General features: G+C 35.5%; 1 protein-coding gene across 1 annotated transcript; it reads left to right on the top strand.

Annotated features, from left to right (window-relative positions):
* Window positions 1-5,279: 5,279 nt before the first annotated feature.
* LOC131697585 (cation channel sperm-associated auxiliary subunit beta-like) lies at window positions 5,280-12,458 on the top strand. The gene is made up of 9 exons (XM_058987529.1): window positions 5,280-6,106; window positions 6,627-6,745; window positions 8,023-8,089; window positions 8,520-8,566; window positions 8,786-8,915; window positions 9,010-9,164; window positions 10,579-10,723; window positions 11,248-11,396; window positions 12,106-12,458. Exons 6-9 carry the CDS (start codon window positions 9,048-9,050, stop codon window positions 12,265-12,267), a joined length of 573 nt encoding a protein of 190 aa, XP_058843512.1. The 5' UTR covers window positions 5,280-6,106; window positions 6,627-6,745; window positions 8,023-8,089; window positions 8,520-8,566; window positions 8,786-8,915; window positions 9,010-9,047; the 3' UTR covers window positions 12,268-12,458.
* The last annotated feature ends 15 nt before the right edge of the window (window positions 12,459-12,473 follow it).

Genomic DNA, 12,473 nt, shown 5'->3' with positions numbered 1-12,473 from the left:
CTGACCAAAGACAGAAACAACACCTGAGTGGCAATGCTCACTTAAATGTGCCTAGGTAATGGGTATTCATATTGAGAAAGCACACTTAAGATGTTTAAATGGATCGGGAAAGATGATGGTAAATCATTTTTATGACAAATTGAACTGATAACACTCTTAACATGCTTTCCCACAGTACTTAGTCATTACTTAGCTTTTCTTTTCTTGCAGCATCAGAATGCTATCCCACACAAAGATGACTGCCTCTCATATATTCTAAATTCAGCTACAAACTTTCTATTAAAAATATGTATTCATTAAGTTAACTGGTGGCTGTATCAATCTGATCCAACTAAATATTCAATTTTTCAGTTCTTTTCCAGTTTCAAGTTTTCTCAAAACACTGTCTGTTTGGGTTGCCACTATTTATCCTTGAGTGGTTCACAAGTCACCTGCGACACTGGACAAGTTTTCTCTGTATAGCAATGAAGCTTGGTAGGTAGGGACTAGAGCAAAGGGCATTACACGGTTTGGCTGGATACTTCATGGTTTCTCTATACTCTTCCATTCCTTAACAAAGAGTGCCATTATATTCCACAAGCTGGGGGCCGAAAGGTGAGGAGGCAGTGAAGCTTTGGTACCACTTCTGATAACTAATATGGGGGCGCTATTACCAGGACTTGAACTGCATACCTACAGGATGAAGATTACTTGTTTTCACTGCACTATCCATTGAGAATTGCTTAGTCAGTCAGCTCCGAAACTATTAAAATACAGCTGCTGTAATGCTGGAATGACTCATTTATTGCAATTTCCAGTTGATAAGTGCATGTATCTGAACTCTGTTATTCATATGTGATATAACAGTATAATGTTGATTACTTTTGAGAACAAATCAAATTTCCAAATTAGGCAAATACTCCTTTCCATATTAAAAGAAAAACAAAATAAAACAGGTTAAATAGAACCATTTCTTTGCGATGAAAAATAAAATAAAAATATATCATCCAACTTTTTGTGTTCTGGAGTCTGCACACAATATTTATAAATGAATAACACTACATAAGATCTGGTTATACAATTCCCCTTTGTAGGTTAATTGTTACTGTTGGGGACTGATGATCAAAAGCCTTTGGCTGCTTAATTTTCTTTATCATAAAACGTTACGTCATTAAATACAGGTGTGTAAATGTGCACATTAATAAATAAAAAGGAAACTCCATTCAAACAGGAAAATCAAATGATTAATTGCTATAGGACTGGAATCTGAATCTTTATAATGTTTGCTAATGGGTAGGTGAGGTCCATTAAAATTGTATGAAACCACTCCCACTCCTTACCAGTTAAGATAATAATTAAACAGCAAATGTAAATGTATATGAGCGTTGGTGGTAGGTAAACGTGATGCCCCAATAGAACCATACCACCTACTTAAGATTGGCAATAGCATTCAAAAGCTTAGTTTTGTTTGCCTTGCATAGAGTTATGTTGCTGAATGTGCCAGGACACCGTGGTAAATGAGATCCTCAATTTTCTCTGGTTAAAATATTAAAATTACTGTCTAGTTCCCAAATGACTTGAAAACCACCCTATACAAACTACTGGGGCCTCACTGTGAGGCAGCAGTCTTTGACATGTCCGGTTTCAATGCATTGTAATAAAGAAAGGATCAGGATTGTGTAGTTGTAACTATTTGATTCTATTCTTCGTGCTGTGTATCCAGGATCTCACTTGTTTAACTGATTTAATGTGAATCTGAGCTGTTTAACTGTGCTGGTGGGAGCCTTTTCATCCTGTTTACTTGTGTTCACTTTCCCACTGAAACGTTCAGACGATTTGAATGTGTACGTAGGAGCAGTGATTGATTTTAGCAAGGCCTTCAGAAATGATAGGGTAAAAATAAAGTTACATGGTTGCCTGAGGCAGCTGAGAAAAAATGCTGTGATTATTTTTAAGATTGTGGGACTATTTGAGAGCTTTTACCCCCTGCTTAGTTTGTTGTTCAAACAGGATTTTCCACGTATTGATAAGGTAACAAGATGGGGGTATTTTTAATTATGGATTATATTATATTACATAGTAACTTTTTTTTACTTAGATTTGACAGGCGTATGATCTATTCAGATATTTAGTAAGCAAGTAAATACCCAACCCAAGCACCACAAACAAGCAAGCAGCTATACAATGTATATACTTTTCTACAGTTTTGAGTGTTATTTCCTGGACTTACAGTGTTTAGGATTTCTATATTCAACTGACTTCTAGCTGTGAAATATACTACTTAATACACAGTTGCTCTAAAATGTATTTTTTTTTTTACTTAGATGTGTGTCCAATTTGCTATTTTTTTTAATCACCAGTAAACCAGTATTTCCATAGAATTTCTATTAGGAATGTTAAGAAATCAATTCTTGAATCTGCGTATCTAGAAAATAAATACTTTGATCTTTTGCCCAATTTTTGTAATGGAAACTGCCAGAAAGGTCATGCATATCCTTCATTATATTTGCAGAGCTTAATCCTAAAACACATAGTTTTTTTAAATCATGCCAGGAGTATTAGTTTTGAGTTTGTATTTCACATTTCAACAGCACTCTCTGTTCCAGTTCAAATATTGAGAACATTTTACCATGGCAATACGGTACATTTAGTAGCAATTGACTTCTCGTGTTCTGTGTGTTTAGAGCAGTTTCAATGGGACTGCCCCAGTAAAACACGTATTATACTTGTACATTGTACAGTTTTCCATAGTGCAGTACATTCAGGTTTTAAAAATATGTTCAACTTCACTTGCACAAGTTTTATGAGATTTTAAGTGGCAGCTGGGATGCTAACTATTACCTGGAATTTGTTTTTGTTTAAATGTGTACGGTACATTGTATAGCTCCTTTTACTGTATGTCATTAAAACCAAAGTCTGAAATACAGTTCATGTTGTAGAGCAGAAGACAGGTTAAATAGACAAGGAGTTCTCTATATGGCACAAAGTGAGAAATACTGCCAATTACTTGCACTAAAGTATATCTTCACCAAGTTTCTTACCAAGTGATTCTCTAGATGCAATGTTATACTGTAAAATGTGATAGGCAGACATATGATGAAAACACCTATTGATTGGACATGGACTCTATACCCCCTGCATGAAAGAATCTCTTAGCCCTTTAGAACCAGCAAATGCTCCTCTAATGCTCATTACATACTTAATGATATATGTATGAGAAACACTTCTCTTAATGACAATCCCTACTATTATTATTTATTTATCAGCAGACACCCTTATCCAGGGCGACTTACAATTGTTACAAGCTATCACATTATTTCTACATACAATTACATTATTTTTTACACATTATTTTTTACATACAATTACCCATTTATACAGTTAAGTTTTTACTGGAGCAATCTAGGTAAAGTGCCTTGCTCAAGGGTGTAGTAGCAGTGTCCCCCACCTGGGGCTGAACCCACAACCCTCCGGTCAAGAGTCCAGAGCCCTAACCACTACTCCACACTGCTGCGCACTATGCATCATTGACCTTAGTGAAGACTGTCAAGTGGCTAAAAGTGTACGTTTCTTACAAAATTTTAAAAAAATAAATAATCCCCAACAAGCATGCTCTGTGCTTCCGAACAACATCCTATGTGCTTTTTATACAAATATATCTATTTCTAATATTTCCTATTATTTCTCATGCTGGAGTGTTACAATGGAACGCATGCTGACAAGTAAAATTACGATGCAACGGGAACGTCTGTGGATCTAGTATGGATGCTGGTAGCAGTCCTCACTAAAATTCTTAAACATCCAAAAATGTTAGGACCTGCTGTTCCAATATATAAAACGCTCTAGTCATGCAAAGATAACGTTGTAAATGATTAACCCAGTCTAGCAGTAAAATCAGTTATAGATAGATTCCAGAATGCCAGGCAATCACAGTTTATACTAATGAAAGGTAATATTGCGTGACAGAGATAATAAAAATAGACTTGTGTTACATAATGCTGAACCTACATCCTGGTTTGCTGACGGAATCAGGCTGTTACAGTAACTAACTAAACATCTCGGCAGTGGCACAGGAAAATAATTTACAAATAAAGATATTACCCCAGCAACCCATTTGAAACACTGAAATAGAAAACAGCATGGGTGACCTCTCGATTGCACAATAATCTTGTTTATTAAGAAATAACATCGTTTAAAATACAAAAGTAATAGAACACTTTATAAAGGACTACTGATGATAAAGTGTGCGATGAAGTTCTCAAAAGGAATTACCATTGACAGCGTTTTGGAGTGTCTCAAACAAAACACTTAAACAATTAATGTAAGCAACAGTGACTGGCTAAACTGGTTAACCGTGAAATATTTTACAGGAATAGGCCTACTGCTTTCACAGCAACAAATAATCTATAATGTATGTGGCTTTTTACTGTCGTAACACTTTTTTTTGACATTGTTATGCTTACCCACGCCAATGTTATTCTACTCTGGTGACCCCTGCCGGTTTAAGGAAACAATACAGCACATATTGAAATTATTAAATTCCCTGCTTGTTAAGATGTTTTAACCCCTCTAATGTGTATTGTTTTAATGAGGCACATACTAATTATCGTCTACTTACGCGAACACGTTATTGTATTCCCAATTTACTTCATCTAAATAAATACAGAAAATGCCAGTATTTGCACCCCAAACATAAGCAGGTTGTATGACACTGTCTTTCATATTTGTTTTTACACTCTTTAAAATGTGTGGAAAGAATTGATTCTAAGTTGTTGCCAAATAGACTAAAATAAGCTAAAGAGCATCAAGTTGTTGGCCTAATGAACTGATCTATAATAGCAAATAATTCAAGAGATTTTCTGTTGCAGAAATATAGAAAAGGGGAATATTAAATAACAATAATCGGAAACTAGATATGAACATTCCTAGCAAAAGTTCTTGAGTTCTATTGCTTAAATTTAATGAATCTTTGCACAGACAATTGTAAGGACAGGGCAGCATATAGACACAAACTAAGTCATAAAACTCTGTTTAGTGCACAAGTTCACAGGAAATATATCAAACCGTGTGTTATGTGAAGTATTACTAATGACACTTATTTTTAGTGTTTTAGATCTTGTATGTTTCAAAATGTTACAAATACTGCAAGTGAAAAATATGTTTTTTTAAGAAACTTAAAACAGTTTTGCGTGAGATTGCTAATATGCTGCTGATCACTGATTATCCAGCCATACAGTATATGAAATATGCAAAAAATGATGTTGCTGCTTAATGTTAAACACGGTGCTTGAGCTCGGAAAATTACTTGAACACCCTGTTACCTCAATTGTGTATCCTCAAATGTTCTCCTTTTCTGTATTACAGGAACATGAAGAATGCAGTCGGCAGTTCTTTTAATAGTTGTTTGCAATCGGGATGCTGTTTGTTTTGCTACAAAAGTTGTCCATAGTTTGTATCCCACCTTCTTGATAAGAATTTGCGTAGGTTTGGAACAAATCCTGGCATGTGCCTTATCTTGGGTAGTCGAGCAGGTGGTGTTTACCTGGAACCTGAAACAGCATTCACAGTGACGTCATCCTTCTTTTTTCAGCTTTGATTCAACCACCTGTGTGTGGTTTGCGGCACGAATTTACTTGTATTATTTTTTATTAAAAATAAAGATTGAGAAGCAGCATGCTGGGTCAATAAAGTTATGGTTGTGCGCTACCTGCCACAGCACAAGATCCGAAGGAGCTGCACAGTATTACACTGATGAAGGCAGAAATGCCTACCTGCTTGATTTAGTTTCTTAATTGTTACACCTCCAAATTTACGATGACATGTTTTCTTTTACCTCTGGTGGTTCTTTACAAATTGATAGATGTGGAGCTCTCGTCACTTCTTCAGTCTCAATATATAGAACGACACAGTGAATCATAGTCGATAGGTGGCAGTGTGGTATTGCATGCTAGCAAAGTGACATGTGTTTCACAGAAAACATGAGGCTCAATTAAAGAGGTTGAAAAGGTTTATAATATAATAAATTCTTTGTCATTTTCAAAATAACAGGTATAATTCTTATCGTGACCAAGTCTGGACAATCGCTGGTTCAATTGTATGGATAGCTTGTGTGCCTTACTTAATGGAGGTAAGTCTGTTTCATAGAGGGTCGCCACAAACAATTAAGACAACACAGCTAACAAGTAAGTGTACGGCTATGGCCATTTGCATCACCTTGCATTTTAGGGTTTAGACATAAAAATATATATATGAACATAATTTAGTTATTTTATTTAACATCATGTAATCAAAGAAACTACAAAATTATATCGCAAAAAGTCTGTTGGAAGCCATAATAGTAGTACACTATTTAATGTTAGATTTCAAAATGTCGCATTTTAAAATTTTTGTCAGTTTTTTGTTAAGTATATGGAAAACTACAAGCGGTATGTAATTCAGTATGTTAACTTAACATTATTCAGCAGGTTTCATTCGACTTTGAAGCAAAATTAGTTAATTATATAGTGTGATGCAAAACTTTTGCCCATTGCTGTAGTCAGTACTGGCCTGTTTTTAAATTTGCTATCGTAAGGTTCAGCAATATCAGAAAGTGCTTTTGAATTTCCTTCTACAGTGAGACCCTTAAACTTTTCTTTTCTTTATTTCAGACTGTAATGGACTGGCAGTCGTTGATGTCACTCTGACCAGCTTTAACTTGCTAATCCTGACCACTCGGGGTCTCTTCATTAGTGAGAATCTGACATCTCCAGTTAAAAGCAATTTAAATGTTGGTATTTCTTTTTGTTTAAGGTTCTTGCACAAACTGTGAGTTGAAATCATCTTTTTAACTGTATCAGGAAAAGTCAATTGGAGAATAACATTCATGGCAATTTAAAGTGTAAGAAACCTTTTAATTAAACAACCAATTTATTGGTTTCTCCTCATAGCGATACAGTCGGCCCTACTGGCCAGCTGCCCGCTTAGCTCAAGGGCCGACCTTTGTCCTCCAGAGGTAACTCATCGACAACTGCTCTCGAGCTCCTGGGTATAAAGAGATATTGACTTAGTTGTGGGATTGGAGGACACCGTCTGACCTGCAGTTCTCCTAAACTGTTGTGGGGAGGTGAGGGAACATAGTTGGACAGTCTAAATTGGGGAGAAATTACTTAGGCACATGACAAAGCAAAACAAACCCACCAATTTTATAATTAGTATGAAGTTCAAACATTGAGAACAATTCTAAAGCAAGAAGTTGCAAGCTAATAGAGGAAGTGTCTAAATATTTTAAAAAGGTGAAGTCCTTTCTATAATCTGAAAGAAAATATTTGTTTTTCTGTTATTCACAGTTCAAAAAGTTGGATTTACCCATTTCAGCTGAGGTCAGTGATAAAGCTGGTATAACATGGTTGAATTAAAAAATAATAAATAGTGATCAGAATAAAGAGACAATAAAGATCTATATGTTGGTTTATATACTGTACAAAGCCTTCAAGGTGTAGTAACTCTAGTGTGACCTTTTCAAGATAAACTTCTGCTAAGTTAAAGTATAAATTCTATCTAGAAAACAGAATAATAAATTGCAAAATGATAAGGGACTTGTTTTATTGAGCTAAAGTGAGGTAAGAAGAATTATGTATGCAGGTCTTTGAATTATTTTCAATTGAGTAGAAGCCAACCCCTAGTTTTTGTGCTTAGAATCTGTTGGTCTGTCTTTTTTCCATTCTTACAGTGAATAGTATGTTAATTCAGGCAAGTATTTCAAATGTAATGCTGCATTCTGACCATTGGAGTGAGCAGCAGCAACTGCTGATGTATAGCATTGAAGATTATCACTGCCTCTCTTACTGCTAGGTCTATAAATAAAATTAATACTGCTAGTGCTATAAGTAAAATTTAAATAGAGGATTTATTTATGCACAGTGAAAATGAGAGTAATCAGAATCTGGAGAAATGCGGTCTGTATTTTCTTTCTGTATATCCATACTTTTCAGCCTTTGCAGAAATACGTGAAGTATGTTACTGACATATTTGTTTAATGAACATGAATCTGCTTTTTTTTTAAAGGTGGATCATTCCCTTTACAAATTGCTGTACACTCCTTTGTGTTTCTCTAACATGGAGAGTTTCCGTGGTAAGAATCATTTTGAAAAGTCCATTCATCATTAGAACACCAATACTGCCTTTTTGGCACTAAACACAGGGATGAAACATATTATGGGGAACATATTACAATTCATGCTATCTAAACTTTCATGATTTTAATCTCTTACCTGTTTAATATTATGCGTGTTCTGAATGATAATTTGTTGCTGTTTCTGCTTAGTTATTTATCAGCCTTACTGCCTACAGCTTATTACATAATGCAATTTTTCAACCAAGGGGAATGCTTTAGGAATAAGTCTTAAAAACTGAATTTCTGAAATGGTTTTATAAGTGACCACCAAGGGTATATGATTAATGTGATGCGGTACCAAAATATCTCTGTGTAAATCAGTTGAATGTTTATGTGTGTAACTGTTAAATGCCAGCTAATTTGTGCATGTTTGTTATTTTGTATCTAGAAGATTATTTAAGCCTGACATCCAGCAAGCCGATTGCCAATAACCAGGTAGATCCTTCTTATAAGTACAAAGACAAAAATGAAAATCACCTGCTAGAACATTTTTAAAAGCTGGTCACCCACCGCACCAAAACATGTTTTTTATTTTTGCAAAAGATAATCCAAAAGGTGAATAGTGTTACTAGAAACAGTTCAGAATTCCCAGAAAATGTTCAGCTGGCATTACAATTCATTAAAAATAAAAAAAATAAAAAAAATCTTTTTCAGAACTTGCCATGTCTCTACAGCACCGATCCCTTCACAGATTGGTATAGATGTCTCCAACATAGAAACAGTTCTGCTTCCCTTATTCACGATGTGCAACAAAGATACTGGAATAGTTATTTCCTTAAATAAGGTAGTATATTATGAATCTCTTTATCTATCATGCTTACATGTTTAATGCTAATAAGATCTGTAAAATCTATACTTTTTTTTTTTTTTTTTTGTAGCCCCAATACAGAACCAGGCATTCGTGACTGTGTACTCGATGATATACTCTCAGTTGAACGAACAGATCAAGTTTCCACCATTCCAGTTTGAATTTCTTCCAGAAGGAATATCCTTCGACCCAAACAGTCATCAGTTTTATGTCTACGGAGCAGAGGTAGACATCACAAGACAGCAAACAGTTTACTTCCCTGTGAAATTATCAGATCTCTTTTGTGCCATTTCATCAAGCCAGTCATAAGGTTCCCTACTCCCCCTTCATACCCAGAGATCCTTCTATTTTGTGGTGGTTGTTGCTGAATAGCTGCCCACAACTCACACACAGCTTAATTGTTGACGACTGTAAGTCGACCTGGATAAGGGTGTCTGCTAAGAAATAAATAATAATAATAATAATATAATTCTAGTGAATCAAACAACACCTCACAAGAGCAGCACGCTGGCTTTTTTTGTGGTTTCCACCTCTGGAGGTCTAGATTTCAATCTGACAGGTGACAAGTTTAGTGGTCTTAATGTAGCCCCCAGAATATCACTGCACAATTGTCAGTCTCTGTGTTCAGGTGAGCATTGACAGCCTCCTGGCACTGTGCCAGCCAGATTATAATGGGAGTCAATAGGGAGAAGCTCTGCTCAATATAACTGAATAGAAAGTGCAGTGGCACAGTATAGCACGCAGGACACTGCAATATGCATGGTTGCAATTTTTTGATGTTTTAAATTATTACAACGTATGTACATGTAGTGTCATTGACTGAAAAGTATATCTATTTTTTTTAATGGCTATTTTCTTTCAATGCATTATCTAGTACCATGTTTAAGTGCCACAGCAAAACAGGAATATTTGTTGATTGAACACATCTTTATTTTGGTGCACTGTTAAAAGTCAACTCTGCTTATTGTCATACTTTTGCTCAGTCCCTTAGAAATGATATTAAGAGGGTCTGACAGTACTTAATGGTCCAACATAAAAAATAAAACTGTTGCTATTATTTACTTGTTGTTAGCAATAATGTAACCATCTTAAAAATCTGCCTCAGCAAGTTAAAAGTTTTTAACCTGTTAACATTGTGTTATTACTGCATGCTGCACTGCAATGGAATACATCTGGGAGCATTGTTCAACAGCACTCCCTTTCGTTGTGTAATTAAACTTTTCCTCTCAGAAGTGACTGGTGAATAATGTTGTGAAAGTGTGACCTCTAGTGGAAAAATTGTGTTAATGAAAACTGACTTTCATGGGAGTATTCACTTCATCATCTTATGCCAAATAGTTCTACCTAATTACAAAAAAAAAAAGATCAGTACTCCAGAGTAAATTTCAAGGAAAGGGGCACAAGCACTAAACACCCTGGCACTGGGATTACCCCCATAAGCTCATTTTTAGAGGGTTTAGTGACTCAGATAGGCTCGGAACGTTTGTTAGCTGTGAAAGCAATGCAATTGTGAGCTTATGATTGGGTAGAGGTTGATTTATTTGTGAGCGTGTGTAAGCGTTCTCAAACAATGAATACAATGTGTTGATGAAAGCATGAATAAACCTGTCTGTTGTCGATTTGGTGTCCTTATCCACAGGTGTGGTCTTCAGAAGATGGAGGCAACACATTTAAAAAGATCATCAGTTCGGCCAGTGAAAAGTTTGTGAAGTTAATTTCGTGTGTTCACAAACATGCAGTGGTATTTGTAACAAATTACGGCAACATCTACTTCAGCAAGACAGGTAAATGAGTGTCCATTACAGCAGGGCAGTAGACTAGTGGACATCAGTTGTGCCTGTAGTTGACTAAGATAGATAGAATTGCACAGATTAAACTAAACGCACTGACTCTACATATGTAAGGCAAAAAGTTCTCTTAGAACATATTTGAATGTGGTAGTATTGGTAATATCTGTTTTATGAAATTGACAAATGCTTTAGTAGAACCTGTATCTTTAGTAATGCTTCCAGAACCTGGGTTTGTCTTAGTTTGTAACTTTAACATTATATGCCTCTCTAATAGAAAATAATTTTAGTTTTTTTAAACAAGCTCTGTTTTTTTAATTACTTGAGACAGACTGCAGAGCAATCCCCAGAGATTTTAGTCTTTTTTTTTCAAATTAAAATACACATTTTGCTCTTTCCTATATGAAAAAGTAAGACTGAACCCACATGGTAAGAAGGAAGAGAGTGTAAAATATGTTGGCTGCTGTACAAATAAGTATTTTAGTGCTCTCCCTTCTGAACTGAAACATTGACCTTTCAAGGTTTGAGATACAGCAAGCTGAACAAGACAAAATCAGAATTCTCAACCCTGTACTGTGATCACCTGGGCTCTTTAATCCTCCTGGCTTTAGACGCACACAGTCCAAATGGACTGAAAGTGGAAAACATCGATCCAGCTTCGTTGATGATGGTGAGTACAGAGCTGCAGTGGGCTCAGTAATTTTCAAATGCATACAACTAGACAAACATTTTTAGCTTTTAGCTGTAGCAGAGACAGAAAGAAGATACAAATAAAAACTTTTATGGAGCGTGACAGCATGAGAAAAGGACAGTGAGCACGATTTGCACTTAGGGTAGCGCTATTGTGTTGTTACAGCATGCGTTGTCAGAATGGCAACTTTTGTGCTAATATTTGAAATCTATTTGAACATTTTCTGGTTGAACTTTTTTTTTATATACTGTATATATATATATATATATATATATATATATATATAAAACTTCTGTTTTGGGGACCTTTTCATGATGGATACATTGTTTATGTGTTGGCTAATTTCAAATCATGCTCCAATTCTCTGAGCACAGGCTTTTCACTGATCTATTTTCTTTAGCCGAAATTTAAATACCTGGCTGTCATTGGATATGCAGAGTTACCTAAAACATACCTACGGAAGCACAGCATGAAGAAATGCCACAATGTAAAAAATGGAAGTACCATAACAGCATGTAAATTTAAATATTACAAACTATTGTCATTGTTTTATACATACATGTGTGTACAGTACATTTGTGTTCGTCAGGTAGAGCATTGCTTTAACATGCTTTTCAACAGATTTGTAGCATATGCTTGTGTTTGTGAATGTTTGTTTGAACACTTTTATTTCCATTGTTTTCACTAGGATGATGACTTGGGCTTTGACAGACCCCTTGCCCTTCAATATATCAGGGACAAGACAGCACTGTTTCACGAATTCGGTCCTTATCTTGCAAATCCATCCGCTGTTGACTCATCTCCCAAGCTCTCCAACTCCTATATTGGCAAAGTGATACAACTAAGGTAAAGCAACTGCCTCACTGAAAAAGCAAAAGGACACCTCCATATTTCCCCAGCATCTGATAACTGCTGCTCGACTGCTACTGTGCAGAGATTTTTCAAATAATTCCCTAAAACATGTTTTAAGTCATTAGGTGTTAATTGAAACGGAATGAAACCTGTTATATACCTGTTAATAAACACAAAATAAAGCTTTTTTCCAAGACATAGAAA

The sequence above is a fragment of the Acipenser ruthenus genome, chromosome 15 (genome assembly GCF_902713425.1).
Source record: "Acipenser ruthenus chromosome 15, fAciRut3.2 maternal haplotype, whole genome shotgun sequence".
NCBI classification, from domain to species: domain Eukaryota; kingdom Metazoa; phylum Chordata; class Actinopteri; order Acipenseriformes; family Acipenseridae; genus Acipenser; species Acipenser ruthenus.
The sequence above is the reverse complement of the archived record's forward strand: the minus strand, read 5'-3'. Positions and strand labels throughout refer to the sequence as shown.

Coding starts and splice junctions, on each gene's coding strand:
- LOC131697585 (XM_058987529.1), top strand. CDS start 9,048: ATGATATACTCTCAGTTGAACGAACAGATCAAGTTTCCACCATTCCAG. Junction 9,165..10,578: donor TTTATGTCTACGGAGCAGAG/GTAGACATCACA, acceptor CCTTATCCACAG/GTGTGGTCTTCAGAAGATGG. Junction 11,397..12,105: donor ATCCAGCTTCGTTGATGATG/GTGAGTACAGAG, acceptor TGTTTTCACTAG/GATGATGACTTGGGCTTTGA.